Here is a 25,281-nt window from a genome sequence, read left to right on the forward strand (position 1 = left end):
TTGTGAACCGAAAAATTTGCTCATTCAAAACATGAGAAAAGTTTGCTCACTGGCTTACTGCCATGTACTGTACAACGAATCAGCAAAAAAACCCAGAAAATGAACATTGGCATCAGCATAAAAATCAGAAAGGCACCAAAATACCACTGACAATGGCGAAACAAAAACTTAAAATAAGATTTAATGCGATACAAAGGTGTATTTTCAAAAACTGCATTACAAAAAATCACTTTGCATGGGCCCTTTAACCTAATGAACAGTTTTGAAATCTGAAATGTTCAGACGAGGTATATATGCTCTGCCACAAAGGACCAATGTCATGACTAACCGTTTGCATGCTTTTTACACTCGTTATCATGCAAAATTCTCATGAAAGGCAACATCACATTCACAAAATATTCAAGATCAAGTCCTTCTATTGCTACCGTAACGAAAATAAGGTACTTTAGGGCTCCTATACGACAAAGAACTCATTATGTTATTGGATTAGTTTATTGGATTTGGATTTTTGAGGGCAAACGTGGGTAAAAAAAATGACCAATAACAAAACTGATGTCTTGCCAAAAAAGAAATAAAGTTATTCATTTGCCACAAAATTGATACAATGCAGAACATGTAGGCCTACTACTGCTACAGGTTGAGAAGGTTGTAATGGAGTACAAAACAGATTGGAATTGTGATCGTGAAGGTGCCCTAAAATACACCACCACTGAAAACAAGCACGGTGCAACATTTATAATTACATTCATATAATACATACATACATGTAAACATTATACATTCATAAAATACATCCACTGGACAATAATCCAACATTGTAATATCCATCTGGCAATCACAAATGGCAAAATAAATACATTCATTTAAAAATGAAAGAAAGTAAATAACTTAGTGAGTGGGTACAAAACACCTTAATTGCAAAAGGCTGAAGTACAAGTAGGTTCATTGGTATCTTTTTCCACTGACTTAAAGGACGACAACACATGAACCGGTCTTGCAAAGTGCATCTGCAAATGAAATAGCCGACACGGACATACTCAAAGCCTCTCAAATGGGAAAAGGGGCCGAGACGATGGATAGTGGTGAGTACAGATATTCAGTCTGCATCACCTGTTATGGCTGAAATGGAGAGCAGAGTAAAAAAACCAAAAAACTTCTGCTTCTGGTGAGGACCTAGTATAAGCAAAATTAAAGTACATTTGTAGGCCACCTGCAGACATCGCGGCTACAAAATAAATGCTGGGCCAATATTGGCCTTTAGTGCACAGCAGTGAGCCGCTCTTATGTTTCCTTTGAATTCATCTTGATGCTCAGAAGGAAATCTTGGTCATCATCAATCCAGTTCCAAGTCGCTGTCTTCGCTGTCCTGGGCTTCAGGACCTCGTATGAGCTGCTGCTCCTCCTTACTTGGCAGGTGGCTGTGCCTAAATGAATGGTATACAAGATGCCAAAACGTTATCCATACCTATCAACAGAGTTGTAACGAGTCACTGATTTTTGTGACTCGAGTCGAGTCGAGTCATTTTAAAGAAGTGACTCGAGTCGAGTCGAGTCATTAGGTCAACAAGGTCGAGTCGAGTCGAGTCGAGTCACAGAGTGTGGTCGAGTCGAGTCGAGTCGAGTCAAGTACTTAGCTCGAGTCAATTCGAGTCACAAATATTTGAACACTAAATTACAATAAAAAGCAACAAACACAAGAGAGAAAGAATACAAGGCACCAGTCTATTACGGAAATCCAAAAACATAAAGTATGCTGTATGGTACCCAACCAACAGTTTCCATTGCTAGCTCACGTCACCGATAAGAAGATGTGAAACTTCGGTCTTAAAACTGGTTTGGCTTCAGGTCTAGATTTTGTTGTTCGCTGATCGCTGACAACGTTAAAACCTAATTGCATTATACAAAACTGTTTCTGATTATTTAAAGGTGGGCCCGTCCGTATCCATTTTTTGGTGTGAAATCGGGACATGAATTTAGCCAGCATTCCACCAAGAACTTCAAAATCGCGCGAAACCAATGATGAAACCACGGATTGAGAAATGCGTTTTAAGTCTGGTTCCGGGTTTAGCATTACATGCTATAGAACCACAAGGTGGGAGTCCGCGACACGGTGTATGTTTGTTGTTTCATTATGGAGGAAGGAAACAGACTGCCGCTGTATATAAACGTACATTATTCGCGAACATTAAAGGGAATATACAACATTTGCAAACATCGAAAAATAAAACTACCAAGTTTTTGCGAAATACCTTAACAGGATGTTGGTAAATGACAGTCTAAAGCATCCTGTAAAATTATGGCACCTGGTATACTGTCATTTTCAAGAAAAGTGGTATTTTTGTATCAATTTCCAACGCTGATCGGCCGATCAGCGTTGGAAACAACTGGCTTTTTTTCAAATACTGGCCCCAATTAACCATTGCACTTGTTTGCAATCGATTACAAACCTATGAGCGGGTACGAGCCAGCTAGACTGGTTCCCTGACCTTACAATTCCCCAATGTATGTAAACTGCTCTGTTTCTTCTTATATGGAGTCAGGGAACCAGACTACAGGAAAATGATCGTTTTTCTTGGTTTTTATAGCATTTTCGAACCCAAAACCTCCAAAAAGTCAGTGTAACTATATTTGTTTTATATTTCCAACCCCCCAATTCCATCCATTTCTGAAAATTACAGCAAAAGCAAATGATGTATATTCCCTTTAACGTGACGTGAACAAAAACTGGCAACGCGAACGGCGCAGCGTAAGTCATTGCAAATATTTTTCGCAAGTAAGTTTTGCTTTTATTTTGGGACTCGAGTCTTATTAGCCTTCCTCGAGTCGAGTCGAGTCATTCTGATGAGGGACTCGAGTCGAGTCGAGTCATTTGCTGGCAGTGACTCGAGTCGAGTCGAGTCATTTACCCGTCCGGACTCGAGTCGAGTCGAGTCGCCAAAAAATGTGACTCGAGTCGGACTCGAGTCGAGTCATTGACTCGAGTCATTACAACTCTGCCTATCAACTTAAAAAGAACAAAGTGATGGTGCATATCACCCAAGCTTACTTAAGACACTGCATGATGTTATTTGCACTTAGGCGAGCCCTCAAATTAGAATCCCTCCCCGGACCGTTCGGGGTTGAGCCCGCCCAGTATGTTGAAGGGATTGGGACCTTGCATGGAACCGATCGGCCTGGATTAACTCCACCAGGCTTCTGCACCATGGCTCTGGCTCATCACAAAGGAACCAATTTGCGACGCGCTAATCCTCCAGTAGGCAACAATGACTGTGATGAGCTTCATAGAAGTTGCCGCGGGTAATCCAAGTGGGCCGAATAATCCTCCAACAATGGCCAGACTTCAGTTTATGTTGCCTATTGTGAAACCCTGAGTCACTAGTTTGGACCGATTGGGGTGTCACGCTTCAGTGACCGGGTGGCTTCTGGCTTCGTATCGATTGGGGTGAAAGAAATTAGCATACCGGACCCGGTACCCGAACGGTCTGTTATCTGATGGCTCGCCTTAACCGATGATAAACAAATTCAATTATTGAGAAAACAATACATGTACATTTGGTGCAAACAGGACGAGTGCAAAAAACTTGAGGAATTTATTGGTTTCATCTAATGATATGCTTCCTTTGACACTGCAGATGAAACTTTCATCTGATACTGAACATTGAGCCATAATAAATCATGTTCATGCGTGTATACAATAGGTCCTACATGTACATGTAGCTGTATGGTTTAGATTGGCATGATCTGATATTCTGCATTAAGTGTAGCACATATGATCAGTTTCTGTCAAGACATTCAAGAAGGTTCAGGGCCCATTGGAATGTCTGAAGAGCCTCGACCTACAATGTAGGGCATCAAGACGAGAGAAAGACAGATGCCCTATCAGCAAGGATAAATTCTAGGGTCACATCTTAACTTGTCCAATCTCAGATAACTCCCCCTGCTTGCCAAAAACAACATCCTGAGGGGGTGGGAGTGGGGGTGTGGTGGGGGAGGAAGAGACAGAATTACGGAGGGAGGAGGGGAGGGGGGAGACAGAATTACAGGGGGAGGAGACAAAATTACAGAGGTGGGGGGGGGGGGTGACAGGCGGAGATTACCTAGGACTGAAGGTTTACATGTAGATAGCATCAGTGTCAACAAGGTCTTCACCATAAGGTCATTAAGAGAGATCACTCAATGACAAAATTTATGGTTTTTAATATCAGGTTTTGTCCACTGATTTCCAAATTTACAACACTGAAAACTCGGTGCTGTCCAACAGCTTGCAAGGAATAAAATGACAAGCTGGGGCTGCTTTGTGTCATATAACGACCATGTGTTTAGTGGTGACATCTGTATGAACAAACAGTAACATCTTCATACATCATGACATGCACAATGTACATTATGGTACATGTATATCTGCTGTAGCCAGGAGGCTATGTATATTAATACCAAAGTCAACACCCAAAACAATTTCAGACCAGCTTGGCTCGTAGCCTGAGAAATGATCAGCACTGAGTCTAATCATAGAATTTCCTACCTCCATGGTGTAATAAAGCGGAGCAATTCTAGGGCACTTCCCAGGCTAAATATTGACACAAACGGTGCTAAGGATTGAACTCAGTGAGACTGTTAGTACAGGTTTCGTTTTATGAACACAATTAGAGGAGAAGAAAGCAAGGTAAACTTATGAAAATTGTGTGTGCACAGAATGAAATGTAAACTCACTTGTGGTGACACTGTGATAATAAAAACAACTTTGAAAGTGAAAAGATTGCAAATATGCACTCAACACACAGGATGTACACGTATGTACATAAATGTATTTGAAATGATTCAATCCAAATTATTTACTCTGACAAAAGTGGTTTGAGCCTTTAAATTGTTAGACCCGCTGGTTTCATGTACATAACTTTTGTTATGGGATTTTAATATGATAAGACACTCATTTTTTTTATAATCTGGCTAAGAATCGGGTGATTCGGGTCGGAGACCTCTTCAAGCAAATGAGTAGAGGCCTGTACCGGTGCATGTACACTGTTACAGTACAGTAATTGCATTACATGTAGTTTCAGTACAGGATGTGGTTTATACAATGGAGGAAATTTAAAGGTTTAGTTTGAAAATTCAAGTTAAACGAGACCTAAGGGTTTGCAGGGCGGACATGATGTCATGATCAATGAATGGGAGGTATGCGGTAGCAACATGTGAATGATATCTCTTAGTGAGTTGTGTGGTTCTGAGAAGAACCAGTTGGTTTAACTCCACGTTACGAACAGTGTGCTCTGTTCGTCATCAGGAGACTGCCAGACTCTTGCTGGTGTAGTAGTTTAAGAAGTGGATGCTACATGTAAGTCAGTAGATTGTTGAGGCGGGAGATTCTGGAACAGGAGGCTAAGTTCAGTGGACATCCACTACGTAAACTACTACACTAGCAAGAGTCTGGCAGTCTCCTGATGACGAACAGAGCACACTGTTCGAAACCTGGAGTTACATGTACACCAACTGGTTCTTCTCAGAACCACACAACTCACAAAGAGATATCATTCACATGGTGTTACCGCAAACCTCCCATTTGATTCCTATTTGAACAACTCTTTTTCAATGGTTTATATCAGTGATGGAGTGGCAGTTCAGATGGGTCGAGGGGTGGGAACACATTCTGAGAATCATCCAGGATCCCCTGCCCCAGCTAATTAGACTCACTGTTGCATCCTTCACACGCTTCATTACTTTTAGTTCTACATAATGTACTACATATATGTACATTTACGATCCCCTTCATCGTTCACCATCATCATCATCATCATCATCATCATCATCACTGACTCAGTGTAGCTTGAGTTGGGCACGGTGACAAACATGGAACACATTTCCGTCTGTCATTAGATTGAGTTTCCCCGGTTCTTTTCAGAACCTCACAAACTCACAAAAAAGATTTGTTACAAGGCCCGACCATAAGCTTTAGGGCCTACATGTATGTTATTGTATCTTAGCCATGGAAACCTTCATAAGTATACATATACATGTAACTTCTGTTCTATGCATTTACATGCAAATGATCCACATGTATTCATTGGCAGTACTAATTCTTAATGACCAAAGATGCCTGACAAAACAGACATCACATTGTACCGATAAGACCAGCCAACATGCTTGTCCTAAATGACATGATAAATAACTGTAAATGTTCATATATTTATTAAATTTATGTCTTCCTCTTAAAAATACTGTCCCAGGATTTGACTTGTTTACCGTTTAGCGGTAGCTCGCTAGCCAAATGCTAGTCAAATCAGTGGCGGGCTGGTCAAACTATTGCCTACATGTGTGAGTAGTCCAGCTGGCAAGTCAAAAAATGTTGGGCCACAGCAAAGATGCCAAGGACAGGAAGAAGTAAATCAGTAAATTCAAAAAGCAAACCTGTATCAATTTGTGTCTAATTTCATGAACTGTTTAGGGTAAAACTATCGGTTTATTAAAAAAACTGACAAGATTGGCTCAGGATGCACATTGCCGATTATGAGACACTCTATAAAAGAAAAAACATACCGGCTGGCGAAAATGCCCGCGGGCTACATGTAGTTAAGAATAAGAGTCTGTTTCAGTAACCCAGTTGGCAAGTGAATATAAAAATTAAGGTTGAACTCTGTGTCCACTGTGCTAAGCAACACCCCAGGTCTTGGATTTTTTTAACTTCTACCAGTAGATGTACAAATGTAGCATGTTGAAACATTTACCAGTAAACCCAAGTACATGAAGTAGGCAAGCCATAATGTGTGATGGGGACATACGCTGCAACTGTCACAGCAGGATTGATGTCCTGAAATAATGTGTCATTACCGCAGAGCATGCACTCTGCTGAGTGCACTGACTTGGCAGTTCTTATACCTTGTTCCAATTAAACTACGATGGCGCCAATAACTCACATCCACTCGCATCATTTGTGTTCATGTGACATTCATTAGGCTTTCTTCATACGAATACAGATCCAGGTCCCTATACGTACAGATACATGATGAATGTTTCACTTCTGATCAATAAAACCCAAAAGAATTGCAGCGTAAGAGAAGCTATCACAAATTCTCAAAGTAAAGCAGGCCTCCCTGGCTATACGCGTGACTAGCCGCATCAGGACTCAAGTGATGGGAATTAATTGCATGACCTGCTTTCCAAACTGTGAATGCTAAGGGGACACGAACTGCTTATTATTGGTGAGATATCCCCAGTGTGGTTGAATGTGCAGCGCTGTGCCGCATACACTGCTTAGTGGGCAATATTACAACAAATTGGTCACACAAGCTGGGTGATAATTTGACATGAAATTGATATGGACAGGCTTGGAGGAAAATATTCATGCTACATTCAGCATTTATTTTGGCAAAAGCCTCTGTGCACTGTATGGGTGCATTACAATTGAGGTGAGATATATATATTTTTTCTACATGGAATTTGTCTTCGCTATAAAAACGGCAAATTTCAGGACTGCATTCCCTATGTACGGTGCTCAATTGATTAACATGTTAGTGCTTGTATCCTGTCATTTATAAATCCCTTTTTAAGTTGTACACTGAACTGTTCTTTGATATGCCACAGAATGCATTAACACAATTCCCATTGGTTGTCTTGAAGTGTCCCATACCTAAACCGAGGGGTTTTCAATGCAGCAAATTCCAACAAACAATCCCCCTTACATGTATTCGCTTTTATTTAAGTGATGTCCCAATCAGGCAGGCGACCGACTAACACTGAATGCATTGCTAGCTAGCTCATCTCCAGTGGTTTACAGAGATTTATTAAACGAGGAGGGCAAAGTGTGGATATACAACCCAAGCACAAGGTGCCCTGAAGGCAGCCCCATTTCCCTCACACCAAGTTGGAGTGGCCTGGCCGGCCAGTCATTAACAAGTCCTGCAGACAAAAACCCAGCTGAATACCAATATACACGCAATATGCCTAGAACTAAATGCTCATCCACCCTATGCCCCTAACAACAAATTGAGTTACAGCTTAACCAGGCTCAGCCCTCATCTTGTGAGGTTCAGGACAAGTTCAAGATGATGGAGAAGGGGAGGGGGAGGAGAGTAATACCGGTAGTTGGTAAACACGAAGAGCAAGGAAACAAATATTGCGCTACTCGGACATTCTTGGTAGTATCCGGCGTGTGGAAAGGCAACACTCACATGATCAGTATAACAAATATAGTATGTACTTACGTTGTGAATATCCATAGAACAAGCTAAAAGCTTTAATTAGGTTGACTATGTAATGTGTAAGAATTGAGAACAATCAACCTCCTATAGACTGTCATTCGGTGAACAAGATTAGAATCCATTTTTGAGGTGAAACACGTGTTCTTAACTAGACAAGGCGTGTGGGCATGTTGGTAACCCGGCCTAATGGTCTAAGGAGATATACATGTGCTACCTGAGTGCAACTTGTGTGAGCCTGGTTCCACCTCAGAAAATGGCTGATGCTGAATACATGTAAGTCTATGTTCATGTATCTTACAGCCCCACGTTCCATCATAGAGCCAATTGACTCTTGAACAGCAAGCAAATTGTACAACAGCTTTACATGTAGCTGTCATTTATCATACAATGATGTAATAAGGCATGTACATGTATCAGTTCCATGATGTCATTGGAGGTACATCTTGTCTGTCTTCGCATGTATCCTAAACACATATATTTCTTAATGTCACGTCATGTCATGACTTTGCCAGCTGATGGTGATCAAGTTACAAATTCCTTGCAGCCTGTCATAATGAATTACTTCCTTGGGTGTCATAATTGGGGCCCTAGGAGACATGCTCTGTCTTAATGAAATCTATGGCCTTGCCTCAGGTTGCCTAGAAACAGATATCCGTGGGTACATTCACTGCTACCGGTACATTCTCTGGTATAGCTCCAGGCATGGACACTGTTTGGGAGATGGGGTTGATGTTTGTATCATACTGTATCATTGTTATCTGACAGTCCTGACAGAAGACTGCATGCATCATCAGATAACCCCGCTACGACTTGGACTCCATGCAAGTACAGCATGTACATGTACCCTGTACTAGGACTCCATGTACCCCACGTAACAAAGACTAAGTTTGGAGGGACTCATGAATAGTTGAATGCATAATGCTATGCTTTTTGCAAATGTATTGAGAAGAAGATTGTGGAGTGCTGTGGCCTAGTGGTTAAGGGCACTGGATTCGTAGTCTGTGGGTAAAGCTGCGGGTTGTGGGTTCGAGTCCAGCCTGGGGTCATGGTGCGTGTGCCCTTGGGCAAGGCACTTTGTCACTCATTGCTTCTCTCCACCCAGGAGTAAATGGGTATCTGTGAAGGCAGAGATGGTTATTGTGACTGAATTAGCTTCCTTGCACCATAGAGCTTTATGCTTGCACCTAACAGGCTGCATCGAGCTTTATACTCCCCAGGGAGCTAAGATGGTATTTGGAATGTTTAATTGGCCCAATGATCAGGGGAAATAATAATGTAAAGCGCTTAGATCTTTGTTAAAAGTGCTATATAAGAATCTGTTATTGTTATTATTACTTTTGTTGTTTCAAACGAAAAAAATGCACAAATGACAAACGATCTACATGTACCCTAACTTTAATGTGGCCTCATTCCTAATACCAATCCCCAGATTGGCTTGTTTTGTACATGTATCTACTGGTACATTGGGAGCACAATAACCAATGATATCAATCATAATATTTGTTTACCCAGGATGAGATAACAGTGGCATCCTGGTAATGCAGGGTTCAAGATAGGGAAGTATCCCATAACTATTTGGGTATTCTACATGTACATGTATGGGCAACCAATAAACTCATCAATGTCATTACAGCCATCATCTTACATACATTGTACATGTATGAATAGGCATACAATTAATGACATTTTGCAGGTTGAGACCCCTTACTTGAAATCATACATGATTGTACTATTTATGCACATTTACTATGTAAGACAATTATGTACAGCATACATACATGTACATTATAGTGTAAATGTGTAAGTACTGCATTTCTGTATCAAAAATTACCGCTGATCAAAAACCCAAATTCCATTTTTCATTTCCTAAATATAAGTATGTGTGTGTAAATCCAATTTTCCAGAGACACTGACGATCCTATTGAACTCTGGCTCAAGCACTTTCCCGATCATCCTGTAATACATGGCCAAACCATGCCAGTCCCTTTATAATGTGTAACAAGACTGAGAACTTTAAACCCCTGCTCTTATTAAACCACGCTGATAATATTTTTCTCCTCCCAAGTCCCAAAACCTCATTTCTCTAAATTAATAAAAGGTTTGCTGAAATGTCAAAGTTTAGTCTGGGTATTAGTGCCGTAAACCTGTTTGTTCTTACGTGGGTATATTCTAGGGCAGTATAATTGGATGATGAGGAACTAATAACATTCGTGTCATTGCTGTAGAAACCAGCGCAGAAATACGTTATACACAGTAGCCTGGGGTAGGGAAATGAAAATCTGTTATCGCTCAAAATATGCTGGTGTACATGTAGGCTTACATGATTGTACCAGATGTATCCTTCACTCTCCTTTATACAGCACATGTCCATGTACAGTGATGTACAATGGTCATGAACAGAACATGTACCGGTTTTATTGTTTGGGGTAATAATATTTAAACAGTCAATCAGTCTTAGGTAATTTTGTTATTGTACACATGTACATGTAAATGTACATGTACATACAATGCATGTTATACAATGTACTAGCTTTTATTTTGTTGTATACATGTACAATGAAGTATACATGTAGTTAAATATGTACCGGTACATGAATGTATGTAATTTTATGTTTGAGTGTGATGAATATTTGGAGAATAGTTTTTCTATAATGAAACCTCCATGTTCAAACATTGTACAGAAATACACGTGTAAACTGGTTCAAAGTCAATGCAGGCTGTAACGTTAGCGCCTTTAACTTTTTAACAGTTTTTTTTCATATTTTGAGTTCAATTCTTAAATCCTTTTTTTTTTTAGTTCCGTGACAATCTCATGTAACTGTAGTACAAAAAGTGTATAAGTACTGCTGCAAATGCTCCACAAATGGATTTCTATTTGAAAACGTTTCTGAAAAGAGAATCATTTGTCAACCTCCCTTTTCCGCACTCCACATGCAGCACACTTCAACCCAACAATAAATGATGAGTTTTTAATTGCTCTGTTTGCAATGTTCCATGCTGCAGAGAAATCCTAGCAGTTGGTCTTGTCACCATAGCAATATTGAAGTACCACGCTGTGAAAAATTGCCGCTGAGAGCACTCTTTGGTTCCCGAGGGGTGCAATTTAGCATTTTGAGAGGTGTGATTTATGGTCACCTTGAAGACAACATGAATCCAGGTGATTCACATGTCCTACATGGTTGTTGTGGGATACATACGTAGTGATTGGTGGAAATTAACGGTTGGTTTGTCACAAATTATCACACACTGGCAATCTTAAGCAAACACTAAAGTGCTTAAATAGCTGTGAAGCGGCTGGTCCTGCATTTCTTCCATTCTTAAGCCAGCAGATCGTCTAGCGCCCTCATGCATGTGAACCCAAGTACTGGTAGGCTTCACCATATGTAAGACATTGAAGTGCCAACTCACGTCGAGTGAATAGTGCACTCGCCTTAGAAGCAAGTTCGAAAGAGTTGTCTTCTTTTATTGTTTTGAAATCCAATCCTACTTTTAATTTGCGGAATATTTCATCTTCTTTTTCTAACTTGTGGCTCATGAGGATTTAAAAAAAGAAAAAAAAGAAGTAAAGTCCGAAATTGCATTAGGTATGATTCCCATCATTTTACGAGTGGTTCCGCACAAAGGCAACATTTGAAATCCTTAAGGGTAAACCATGAACTATAGAGAAAAAGGAAAAGGCATTCACAATGCCATCGCTCAGCGGTCTTTTTTTCCATGTGAAAAAAATTTGGAACTAAGCACCGTCGATATATCAATATTACTCGATTATTTGATATTATTTTGATATCAATATCGTCGATAGCAATTTTTTAATCATATTGAAATTTTAAAAATTTCAATATTGAGGAATGATATTAAAAATGCGTCAGATTATCCTCAAAAGAAATCTCCCATTTGTGCCTTTACTTTGTGTTTAATGTGTGCTGCAAAATGAAATAAAAGTTGGCGGCAACTCGGGCTTGTGACTGAAAATAAAAAAAAACAACATGAAATGCCAAGCGGCAACGCTTTGTGTTTTTCGTACCCCTTATGTAAAACATTAAGAACACCTATTCTCAAACTCTCAGTGCTGGGAGTTGTTAAACAGTGTTTGAGCAATATGCTTCAAACTGTCAAAGAAAGCCCTGGAAGGGGATAATCGATATATCAAATATCTTGATATTTGATTTCCGATATTTCGATTTTGCAAATTCTGATATCGACCATTACCTACGCATACATGTATGAGTACATGTACATACAATGAACATTTAGATTGAGAGAATCACACAGTTTACGTATAAATCAAAATGCCGACAGAATGCCAACATAGGGTTAGCTCAGTTGGTACAGCACTGGTACGGTACCATGTACTCTGAAGAATGTAAGTTTTGAATCCTGGGGAGGAGCGGCAGTATAATTTAAATCAAGTAAAGAATGGACAGGACTTCTACAACATTTTCAAGACTCAAGAGTACTTACTCTTGTAGGAATGTCTCTAAATCTCCAGCAAAGAAGTCCTCACCAAGTTGGTCCGATAATCTTACAAAGTTTCCAATCAGTGAACCGCCCTTGTAGATTTGTAATGCCGGCAAGCCATTTGAGATCTATAAAAGACAATTAGAAATGCACTGACTGGAATAAAGGATTGAATGTGCACATGCTACCAAATGAAGATAATGCAAGGCATGTAACTACACGTTGGTTTGTGTAAAAACAACAACTCCTCATCACATTCTGATAACAGTTTCATGTAATTATTAAGAGGCTTACTCGTCACAAAATAATCGATATAAGACTGGCGGAAGAATACACTCACTGGAGCGCATTTTGTACACAGGAAAAATCCACCTGTTATTTCAGACTTGAAACATTGTTTAATCTGCCAAGAATGAGCTACACTGTACACACTTGAAGCTGCCAAAAAGTGAAATCCTATTAAAAGGAATTTAAAAAAGTGACAATTTACATTGGAGCTTGTCAAATTAATATTGTCCCCTGAATCCACAGCAGACTCATTCATTAAATCCAATCCATTAACTCTGCGAGCAGGCGAGCAGGCGAGGCAGAAGAACATTGACTGTTTTAACCTTCTTGAGTTTGGGTAAAGCAAGTTCTGCGATGTACATACATTTAATGTTGAGCATATTAGGCTGGTGAAATGCCTGCCTGACTTACAGTTTTCACAAGGATGCTCCAGTGAGCCAAACTATAGGCTCGTGAATGATTAAAACCCTAATGTAATAAAAAAAAGGCTCATGGAGCATTATTTCCGAGTCTACAGCTTGCCTGCATGAGTGGCTTTTGGTAAACATGACTTGAAGGCAATGCAGGACATTTTCACCGTTAAATGGAAACTGTACACCATGGATACATCATGGTTGTGTACACTATTTCTATAGTTATCGTATTCAGAAAACTTTAGGTTGTTTTGTGCATGTATGTGTGATGCATTGGTCTTGTTTGACATTAATGTGTACTTTAATTAAAGGTTGCAAATCAATTGAGAGCAAGGAGGAAACTCCCCAAACAAGTGTTCTGGTGTTATGATCAACACTAGAAAGGGCGGCACATTTTTTTAAGAAAAATTACAAATCCCCCTCTCTCAAAACCCTGGCTCTCTTACTGCCCTTTTGGCACTTCTGAATTCCCATGATCCATCCTAACCCAAATTTCAGGAATATTTTGTCTCCATTCATGCCATTGGGTGATAAGCTTGTTAACTCAAATGCTGAAGAGATTTTTTAAAAAGGTTGAAGAGAACTCCCTTACTGAAAAAAATCCTAACTCTCACGTCATGTTAACCAGAAGCTCACACCAAAAAGCCATCCTTGCGCTGAAAACCAATGGTTGAGTTCAGCCCTTCAGCTTTTGTTTTTATCAATACTGTATACTCAGTGTTGTCTGAGGACTGGCAAGAAATAATTCACAAGCTTTCCCACAAGCCCTCAGACAACAAGCCCTTGGTAAATCAAAACCAATAAAAAATTAATCTCCCCGACGCAAATTCCATCTAAAAAAAATTAGTTTGATTGCTGTACTCGCTGCTACGTACATATATCCAAGCAGGATCAAATTGGATTCCCATAGTGTACACTTGTCTCCCCACTTGTTCTGTATTCATGGTATTTGTTGCTGAAATGTACGTCAGGTTCAATTAAATCCAGGGGGTAAAAAAGCACACACACAAAAAGAAAGAACTGCCCTAGTAATGAAGAACGGTATTCAACCGTGCAGATATAAGGAGGACGCAATCAAATATTGATAAATATCCACAGCGCTTTTGGCTCTCGGGTAGGTCATGTACATGTATTTACATAGGTTTGAGATGAATTGATCAACTGGCATAGTTAGTCTAACCTGTAGGCCTACATTTACATTCTAATCCATACAGATCACCACTGGGATTCAGATGTTGCTGCAAGTATTTGAAACAGAACATAGGCCTAACTGTTTACTCTTCTGCAATTTGAGCCTTTGAGATATTTTGGAAATTTCATTTTGTTTTTAAGACATTACTGTACACATAAAAATATTTCTTTTCTACGGTAATTATTATCTTGAAAGTGCACAAACCTTGCAATCTATTTATCTATTGCCTTTGTCTGGAATTGGTGTCATTGGGATCATCTAGTCACAGAAGTTCTTAATAGTCTTAATGCTTCTAAATTATTTTTTAAAAATGGCATTATTCTTTTGCCGGTTACCTTAAAGTACATGTAGGTTAGAATTAAACAATAAATTTGGGCTACATGTAGCATGTTTAAAGATAGTATGATTCAACCTAACAAGTTTGTACATGTACATGTACATACCTTTATTACCCATATGGCACACTCTTGCTATTAAACAATTTATGAGGGCATTGTGCATAGCAGGCTTGAGAAATTGCTTGAACTAAAGCCGGCCAGGGTGGCGTTCCGGCCCCAGAGTTAGTGTATACACATGTAGAGCTCAGCCAACGCTTGCTTTTATGGATGTTATTGGTTCAGCTGTGTGCAATCGATGAGTTCCCTCAAGCATTAACCTAGGATCTAAAGCCGCTGGCAGGAATATCCAATTGGCTTAGTTTAACAGGGGAGTGTGGCCTAGTGGTCAGGGTTTGTGACTTGTGATCAGAGGGTCAGGGGTTCGAATCCAGCTGCTGTTCCCATGTTGTGTCCTCAGGCAAGTTACATACTTCAATTCCACTTGCCTCCCTTCACCAGGAGAGGAGAATAAAGAGGTTCTGGCATTAGCTGGGGAATAACCTGCGTTGGACTGGTAGACTCTATCCCATAGAAATACATGTACATGTATATTCTTACTTGTTTCATGACAAGAGGAAGACAGAGGAAACAAGAAATAAAAGTTGGGCGAAAATAATGAGTCAATTTGGTTTAGAGCAGATTATTTTATCTGAGCCTTGCATGAGGAGAAACGACACATCCAACACTTTTATGTAATGCTGGGAAATGCATATACTCACTTAGGAAAAGTCAAACTAATTAAGTCATGTCTAATTAACATGGTGATGGACTTAAATACATGCACCCATTCAGGTGCTTATATTGCTCCAAGGGCTCAATGTTTTACAGGGGACCCTTGGTTAGCATGTAAAAACTAACTCTGAAACTTCAAAGAGTATACATTCACACCATTACTGTGACCACTGGGTGCAATACAACAGAGCCTGCTAAACACACAATATTTGCTTATCAAAATCAGTTACCAGCCAAGTGTCATGTAGTGTGTACAGCTTCTACTCAGCTGGTACCTGCTTAGCCATTATGTTAGCACACAAAGTTACTCAACAGTAGTTTCTGATAAGTAAACTCCATGAAATGGGGCTCATGGTCCAGCTACATTTTGAAAGGCAAAAGAAGGGGCAAGACAAGATGCCAGAGTCTTAAAGATTAATACTCACAAAGTTCTGACTAAGGTTGACATCTTGGGCATAGATGGAACAGAACTTGACGTGTGGGTACTCCTGGGCGAGGCAATGGAGGCAGCCTTCCATAGCCTCACATGCTGGCACTGACTGCAAGACAAATAGAGAAACTAATGACATTCGTAAATTATCAATTACATTTAAAAATGGACATAATGTTCAGCATTTGCATGCCAGCCACACCTGAGACACATTCTAAAGGGGTCACGACAAAAGTATATTTTGCAACAGTATATTTGGATTCATTTTATCAATGAAATAGTACTTGTACATGATGTTTATTTTGTTCTTACAGAACATATTTTATATTCGCCTGACTTGAGTGAAAACAAAAAATACCTTTACTGATGTTTGCTTAGCAAAAGTGGGTTACAAAGCATTTTATGACATGATGACTTTACATACATGTAGGAATGATTTCCAGCTGAATGTTTTCTCATTATGTTTAATTGCTTTGTAATTACCTGCTTAGTACACGCCTCTATGAAACAGGGCCCAGAGCTTTTTGTCATTTTTTTTTTTTTTGTGAGACAACTTAGACAACACTTTTTAATGTCGCACTATGCTTCCGGTAAAACATCTCATCTGCATAAATTCAAAAGGGAAACTTTAGCCAACAACGCAAAGAACTAGCACGGGTTGCTGTAGTTGTACTTGTAAGAAATGACAGGTTGGGTTTGCTACTGCCCCATCCTTCAATCCACACACTTCAATTGATCAATTTCAATCCCCAACTATATATTTCCACTTTCGTAATGAAATTAAAATAACTGTCTGTTTGCATCAGGAAGAGCATCTGTATGGGAGAAGACAATTAAACATCTGCTGTGAACTAACGAGATGTTATGATTCTCATGTCTATAGGAAATTACCAACTGGCAGTGAAGTTCACGGTACTCTTTACTTGTCTCCCCCTTTCACCAGTTCACTGATTGCCAGTAGGTGAAGACAACAAATCTGTTTAATTTTTAAGCACAGAAAGTGTAGTCCCTACTGCTTGTGAATTGGTTGAGGGATGTACTTCACTTCATAATACTCAACTAAGCCTAGCTGATTGTAATAGTTTGTGCTCTGATTGACCATGGCTGTTATGTGCATCTCCAAGAACTGACAGCCAAAAAATGGTTTGAAATCAACCTTTTGTATGCACGGAGTAAAGGCCTACCGGTACATGTACATTGTACAGGTACCGGTAGCAGAAGTTTCTCATACGTGAATTTTGCTTGTGAATATGTGGACATTTGCAAAGACATCTGGTTTCAGTTGTTCACACTTTAGACTGGTGTGATTCCATTTCATACACCAGCTGCTCATCAGGGTTAGTCCTTCCAATTATTACTGGCCAATAACCAGGCCCAAATGCAGGTTTTATGACCAAAATGTTGAAATCAATTTTCCTGAGGACCTTCTTTTGAAGAATAGTCTCAAGCACCTACATGTAGGCACCAGACTAAATACCTTTGTATACATGTACTAATTTGGTCCTAGAAGCACTGCCGGTATATACTTAATTCTATTTGGCCTACAATATGGAAAGCATTTGTAGCCATATACCAAACACTTCAAGATAAATGCTGAAACATTATAAGCATAAAATCAAACAGGGCCTACAGAACTGAGGTAAGAAATTGCTGGTAACAAATTGTTTCATAAAAGATTTTAAAATTAAGGGGAGAAAATTGGAACAAAAAATCCTACCATTAAATTCTTCGTTGTCTCTCGTAAAAGCTAACACAACTTTGTAACCCATAGGGGGCCTAAGGGAACCATTAGAATTATGTATACTTTGCTGATCAGTTGGGAAAAAAGCTTTAAAAACTAAAACAACCGTTGTACATGTAGCATGAATTTAGGTTTTATGAAATACGGACTCATTGGTGGTATTGCGCATGCTCATGCATGGATAATTAGGCAAGGGACCGGTCACGTGAGAGAAAAAAAACAATAAAAGGGAAAGGGAGTCTGATTTTCATACGAGTCCGATTTTCATATGACACCGGCATTTGCATTACCCACAGTGCATTAGGGCATGTCAGCAACACCGGTACATGTACATGTATGGGAAAACTTGTCATCCATTTTCAGACATTTCCAAACAATACCAATTTTTGGTTTAACAAGGACTCAATAAAAATGTTTTCTACAGTGTAGTTTTCCCATGAAAGCATCACTATGATTACACGAAAACTGAAGACAGAGTTTCAGATGCCTCTATTGTACAACAAAACTGAACAGAATCCAGATTGTCCAGGCTGATGTCTTTTAATCACCGGTTCGAAACACCTATAGGTGTTGCCATGTCTCAGTCATCAAGGCTCTGTCCAGACCATGGACAAGCTCCCTACAGTAGTTTATTCAGCTGATTTTCCCCTAGGGACAATTTTCTGATCTCCCAGTGTTTTGCTTTATTTCTCAGTGAGAGTATTGTGCTGGGCTTTTTTTTATTGCTTGAATTGCTCAGGCAGGGATGAGGCATTTATTGATCATCTGCCAGCCTTGGTCTAGTTGGGTAAGGCGCGCAGATCTCTTCATGAAGACCATACCATCCTGCTTTGCTGAAATGTCAGAACTGCTGTTCTTCAGCTCGTAAATCTGACAATTCCTCAAATGTCCGCATGAGGGTCAATCTTTAAAAAATGCTCATTAAAAGAAAACAAAACAAAACAGCCACACGTAAAATTATGAAGAATAAATTTGTTGGGCCTATCCTAACAAAGCAGTATATTTTATATCAATCAAGTGCCAAACACTTCAAATTGTCCATAAATTCAGCGTCATTTGTAGGGCTCGACAACTGAAGGTATCTCTGTACAGCCGTGACAGCCATTTCACTCGAATAAACAAAGTTACATGATTTTTCTGAAATTCCACATGTATGTAGTCTATTAATAAAAGAATACTTGAACTTGAACTTAAACGGAAAGAGGAATGTTGATTAGCTTATGAAATCTTTTAAATGTGTTTTCAAATGAGCACAAAACCAACATGTACTGGCCTCTAGAGGCAATCTTGCAGAATTTATATGATTGCATCTAAGATTCTTTCAAGGCCAGCCATGTTAACCATACATGTACATGTACCTCTACATGTATGTAGATAGCAGGATAAAGGGAATATACAAACATCGAAAAATAAAACTACCAAGTTTTTACAAAATACCTTACTAGGATGTTGGTAAATGACAGTCTCAAGCATCTTGTAAAATTATGGCACCTGGTGTGAAGTCATTTTCAAGAAAATGTTTTTTTGTATACATTTCCACAGTGGTCGGCCGACCACCGTTGGAAAAACCTAACTATTTTTCAACTACAGCTCCAAATTTACCATTTTTCAGTCCAAATTTTGTTTGCTATTGGTTGCATGTTCATGAACGGGTGCAGGCCAGCTAGACTGATTCCCTTGCCAAACAATTTTCCATCATCTATAAATTGATCCATTTTATCTTTTGTGGAGTCAGGGAACCAGACTACTTGAACATTTTTGTTTTTCTTGGTTTTTCCAACCTTTTCAAACACAAAACATCAAAAATGTCAGTGTAACAATATTTGATCTATTATACTAACCCCTCAAATAGTTCATTTCTGAAAATTACAGCAAAAGCCAATGATGTACATTCCCGTTAAATGTGTACATGTATGTACATGTATGCGTGATTAGTGCACATCCAATCGATAAATTGTTCCATGAATCCCAGGAATCATTACAGTAAATTACTCAGGCCACTCTGGCTGATACAGAGCAATAAAGCACATGTCATTACAGAATATGATTAATTACTCTTACTGAGTGGATGTTGTGTAGTAATGTAACATTTATCCATGCTTCCCGGGTGCTTCACAGCTACACTATCAATTACATGTAAGTCCCTCCCTCAATTACTCTAAAATGCACTCTGGTTAATTCTAGCTGAGTCTGTGATCAACACAGGGCACAGGTGTCGTGTGTGTTGATTCAGAAGCAATGAAATGAATTCTTTCTCATGGTTGAGGATTTGGACTCCATGTAGGAACAGTAGAGGGCAGTGTTTGGCCTAGTCATGACAGCCACTGATGAAGGGCTCAGCTTTTGCGTGTACTGGTTTGCAAGAAAGTGTTGCACAGTACAGTGTGCACAAACGTACATGTATAGCAGCAGTGTTTCTAGTCTCTTAGAAGTCCTGATGTTACAGTGTTTGCTATAATACCTGAGGCATAATGTACCAGGTAACGCTTTACAATGGATGTGTTCTGTGTATCGATATGTAGCTTGTTCATGGCTCTCATCCCAACCTACATGTACCAGTAGCTCCCATACAAAAGCGCAAAGAATGTAAACAAAACATGAACTCATTATTTATGTGCAGTATCTCATCACTACCGGTATATCCTCCACATGGTATTTTTTCACTGACAACTGGTCATGGACACACACAAAAACCATCATAAGGCCTATCCCATGACAGGGAAGCCCAAAACATGCTGACAATGTCACCACTACATTTATGCAGGATTTATATATTTTTGGGGTAAACTTATATTATTACAAAATCGCATGAAATACATTGTACATATATATGTACATGCTGTTGATGTGTGTAAATGTACACGTACATGTATCTGTAATGTACACGCATCAGCTTTTTAGCCTATCTACTTGTACCATGTCTACAGGTTGTTGCAAGAGGTTTTGGTGAGTTTCTTACTTTTCTGTGAGTCTGTGTCTATACGTACAAATATGTATCACAAAACTACCGGTAGTTTACTTGGGTTTATTACTTCAATTTTTTTGTCAATTACATTATTTCTCAAATCACAATCAAGTCGGCTTACCCGCTTTTAATAAGAAGTTAATGAGTGGCTTGGGTGAATGCTTGTCCTTCATTACCACAGACATCTGTTCCTTTGCCAAACACTCACGGCTTGCACAAGTGGCATTTAATCGATAGGAGGGACAGCCGGGAAAAAGGCCTCGGACAAATCAATGACTGGCCAAGGCTGTATATATGCAGTAACAAAATGGTCAGTTTGACCGTATTTGCCGTCGTATATTGACTGCTCATATGTAAAGCCTCCGTACACTACATGTACCGGTACCAAATCATTTGCATGATACACGTACCGCACTTAACACATGTGCAAACCTGTGGTGTTGAAACAGCTACACATCTTTAATTGTGTTACTGGTGTTTAAACACTTTTTAGTAATTAAAGGGTTTTTTTTGGGGGGGGGCGGAGGGAGAGGAGCAATATGTGGGTTGGGAAAGATTGACAAGTTTACTACTCCCCGATAGACTTGTAACTGCAGTCCATGTAGCCAGCAGGAAATACGTACATACAGTTATTATAGGTAGGTTTCATCAAAAGACTATGCCACAGTTTATCCAATCCCATTCAGTAATTTGGCCCCCAATTACCGGTAAAACCAATTATTGGCCTCCGACAGAAAATCGCACTTTACGAATGAAATCAATACAACTAGAAAACATATGCAGCGAAATCCCGATAAGTCAAAGCTCTGGGGAATGCGCTCAAATGTTGAGTTACATGTAAGCAGAGGTTTGAGTTAGCAAATGGATTTCCTTTTCAACAATAATTGACAGGAATAAATGTTTACTTTGTCCTTTCACTATGGCACAACTAATCTGTACTGACGACCGACTGACAGACTGACTGACTGAGTAAAGCGCATTGAGATTTGTCTTCAATGTATTTCATGTCCTAAAGTGACACTTTCAGGTTTCAGCTCAACAAGGCACCAGATTTATTGTTTAACTTGATTTTTATCTTAACGTTCTTTCCTCCCTCCACCTTTAATCTCTCATCACAAAGAACAGAGCAGTCTACTGTGCAGTATCCTTGCACTTCTCCAATGTTCCGGTATTATGTCACTGCCAATGACATCTACAGGTACGTTGCCAGCAATCCTACCTGCATAGTTTGTTTACCATGGCACTTTCAGGTTTCTGTCAAAATTTGATCTTTTTAAAAGGGACAAGAAACAAAAGCACAAATCACATCAACACTTTGGGCTGGCACTGAAGTGCAAAGCTCTCAAGTCATTTAGACAGATCAATTGCACATGTTTTTAGTGAGATGGCAGAGAGTGGCTGAAATCTGTTTTGTCGACAGGTTGGATCAATATTTACCAAAAAGCTGTCTGCCTTCCCCACCACCCCAGCAACATAATTCAATTATGTGTGAAGAGAAATTGATCCGAGGTAGTGATGTGCCATTGATTTGTTATTATTTTAATCTTTGAAGTGTAACATAATATTTGCAGCATCTGTTACATGTACATGTATGGTCTATGCTAGGCTCACAGTGCATACTGTACATGTATGCAAACTGGAAATTAAAAATGTTTTAAAGAGGTTGTGGAATGCTCGAAGACATTTCCGTCACTTTTTGGGTATATGTAGCCTAAGGTGGGATGAAATAAAAACGACTATTGTTTCTGTCATGAAATGAGTACAAAGGGTACTTTTGAGAGCTATTTTTCAGGTCCTGTTTCGACCCGAACGTGCAATTTGTGTAAAAGTCGTCGTTGCGGGCAGCAAACAAAACACAGTAAATCGTGACGTAATAAACAGAACTCGTTTATGCTACTCTGCATCGGGAGTCCTGTTTATTACGTCATGATTTACTGTGTTTTGTTTGCTGCCCGCAACGACGACTTTTACACAAATTGCAAATTCGGGTCGAAACAGGCATGACAGGACTTGAAAAACAGCTCTCAAAAGTACCTTTTGTACTCATTTTATGACAGAAACAATAGTCGTTTTTATTTCATCACACCTTAGGCTACATATACCCGAAAAATGACGGAAATGTCTTCGAGCATTCCACAACCTCTTTAACTTAAAGAAGCAATGTGCTGAAGTGTATGCTTAGTAGAATGGACACTGTAAACAGAAGAAAATGGTCCACACAAATATGTTTGAGTGAAATTTACCTCACAGCCCTTTATGACTCAAAACAAATGACTTCAAAACCTTTCTTTTTCATTGTCTGAGAAGTAACTAAGTAATATGTAAAGTTGTTTACTGGTACCCGATTCCATAATCTAGAACCGGTCTCTGACATTAACAGCCAGGTACCGTACTCGGGTACCCTGCTCTGATGCACAGTTCTAACTGCAAGCATCGCAACCAATTAAAGGGGATGGCACTTTTCATTTGGGTGATGTAGCAGTTAGATGGAATATGGTTAAGTGGATTTGTAAAAAAAAAACTGGGGTTTTTAGGCAAAAAATATTGATTTTGGTTGGTCATTTTGGCACAATATGGGAAACTTTCAAACGCAGGGTGTTTCATTTGTTGCCATGTCACTTTCTTGTAACATGAATTAGGCCTACTAATAAAAAGCTCACATGTATTGCCAAAGCAACAACACAAGTTTATTTCGTTGGCCTTTTAATAGTTTAGTCACTGACATTTTGTAATTTCAAAGGATCGTCTGTGACAACAATCCACCCTCAATGTTTTGACTTTATAGGATAACAGCACAGAGTTGACAGAAGACTCCTTCTAAATGTAACGTGTGTTACCATGGGATTGCTTATGCCAATTTGGCCAGTAAGACCCACATGGTTGCCGTAAAAGTATGTAGTATCTATCTGCAAATATTATCATGTGGACAACATGCATGTTAGGTAGTCTCTATACACATGCAGTGTAACCATTTTTCTCCCCAGTGAGAATAATTCCACATAGAAACATAAGACAAAGGCGGAAATATACGACAGCATCCCACCTATCTCAACTACAGTAGCACAGCGCAGAGCCCGCCTTGCCAGCCACTGCTACGGAGCCAAAGAGCAAGTTGTCTCTGACCTCATCTGCTGGAGATTGCCTTGCCCCAACAGAGGGAGGAGACCCCTCAACTACGTTGACACCGTATGCAGTGATGTGAGCCAGCACGTTGATGACATCACCATGGCCATGGCGGACAAGAGAGTCTGGAAGAGTTTGGTTGCATCCATCTCGGCTGTGGCCGCCCAATGATGATGAACAATTCATGCAGTATTTTATGACCATTTTCCAAATCTAAGCTTGGTCTACAGCTCTGGTTTGTCTGGACTCTAGAATCAATGTTTGTAGCCATTACTGCTGAAACCAAATGAGAAGAATGTAATGTTTGGCCTCACATTAAAGGATTTGATGTTTTTGTACCAGAAAATGGAGCAGATAATCCAGGCTTGAAGGAGGTGAATGAAGTGTGAAGCCTTAAAGCTTTAGATGAAGTCAAAGTGTAAATTAAAAACCCTCCTCTCTCTTTGTAGGGAAGAGAGGGCGACATTGCATGTACATGTAGACTTGACAAATGTTGTGTTTACTTGTACATGCACAGGAAACAAAGTAAAGAAAAACATGCATGAAATTAATTGCAAAAAAAAAAGAAATTACCCCCAAAGAGCGTGTCTAATTTCATTTTTTATGGCTGTTTAATTTGTTCATTCAATTTTACTTTGGATTAAAATGAAATTAACATGTAGATCCAGTTGGAAAAGCACTTGTTTTTATTCTTTGGGACAGTTGGGACAGTCCCAACTATAGTTGGGACCGATGCGATAGTTGGGGCGTAACAGGCCTACGTTGACTAAAAAAAAAAAATAACGTAGCGCATGGAGGAATATGTGTAGCATGTGTCATGCATTGTGTACAGTACAGGACGGGGGGCGGGGCCCGGGGGGCAAATTTTCTTTTCCCAAACGACATCCGCATACATGATTGTTTAGCGCCCTATACAATACTTTTTCGATACGCACGCAGGTATATAATTATTTGTTTCCCCACTTTTTGACGAGCAGTGCGACAGGATCAGTTGATAGAGGGTAGGATTTTGCACCGCGAGGTTGCGGGTTCGAATCTTGGTTTTGCACCCGAATTTTTTTCCTTTTCTAACCTGAGGCTTTGGAAGATTTTTTTTAAAAGGGACTCCATAATGTACATTGTATTCTGAATCACTTGCAAGCTATATGTGGGCAGTTCTGAAATGGGGCTGCTTAGCACAAACATTTGCCAAACACAGATAAAATTTTGCTTACCAGCCAATATTTCATGCACTGTGTATGCCTGTGAGTGGTTCCCTGCTCATTTCTGCTAAGCATGTAAGCCTGCTAAGCAGTATTTCTGTTAAGCAGTTCCACGATATCAGGACCTTCAAATATTTATTTTATAAGATAAAAGATCTGAAGTGACTG

The 25,281-nt window shown here is 39.5% G+C and overlaps 1 protein-coding gene across 2 annotated transcripts in view; it reads right to left on the reverse strand.

The window, feature by feature from the left end:
• Positions 1-470: 470 nt before the first annotated feature.
• LOC119737266 (phosducin-like protein) overlaps positions 471-25,281 on the reverse strand; it is a 33,084-nt gene continuing 8,273 nt past the window's right edge. For both annotated transcript variants that reach the window (XM_038211464.1, XM_038211465.1), the window contains exons 6-8: positions 16,078-16,191; positions 12,654-12,778; positions 471-1,424 (exon numbers count right to left, since the gene is read on the reverse strand). In XM_038211464.1, the coding sequence (XP_038067392.1) occupies positions 1,334-1,424; positions 12,654-12,778; positions 16,078-16,191 (330 nt within the window). In that variant the 3' untranslated portion in view covers positions 471-1,333. The remainder of the gene's footprint in view (positions 1,425-12,653; positions 12,779-16,077; positions 16,192-25,281) is intronic.

The sequence above is a fragment of the Patiria miniata genome, unplaced genomic scaffold, assembly GCF_015706575.1.
Source record: "Patiria miniata isolate m_02_andy unplaced genomic scaffold, ASM1570657v1 HiC_scaffold_3, whole genome shotgun sequence".
NCBI classification, from domain to species: Eukaryota; Metazoa; Echinodermata; class Asteroidea; order Valvatida; family Asterinidae; genus Patiria; species Patiria miniata.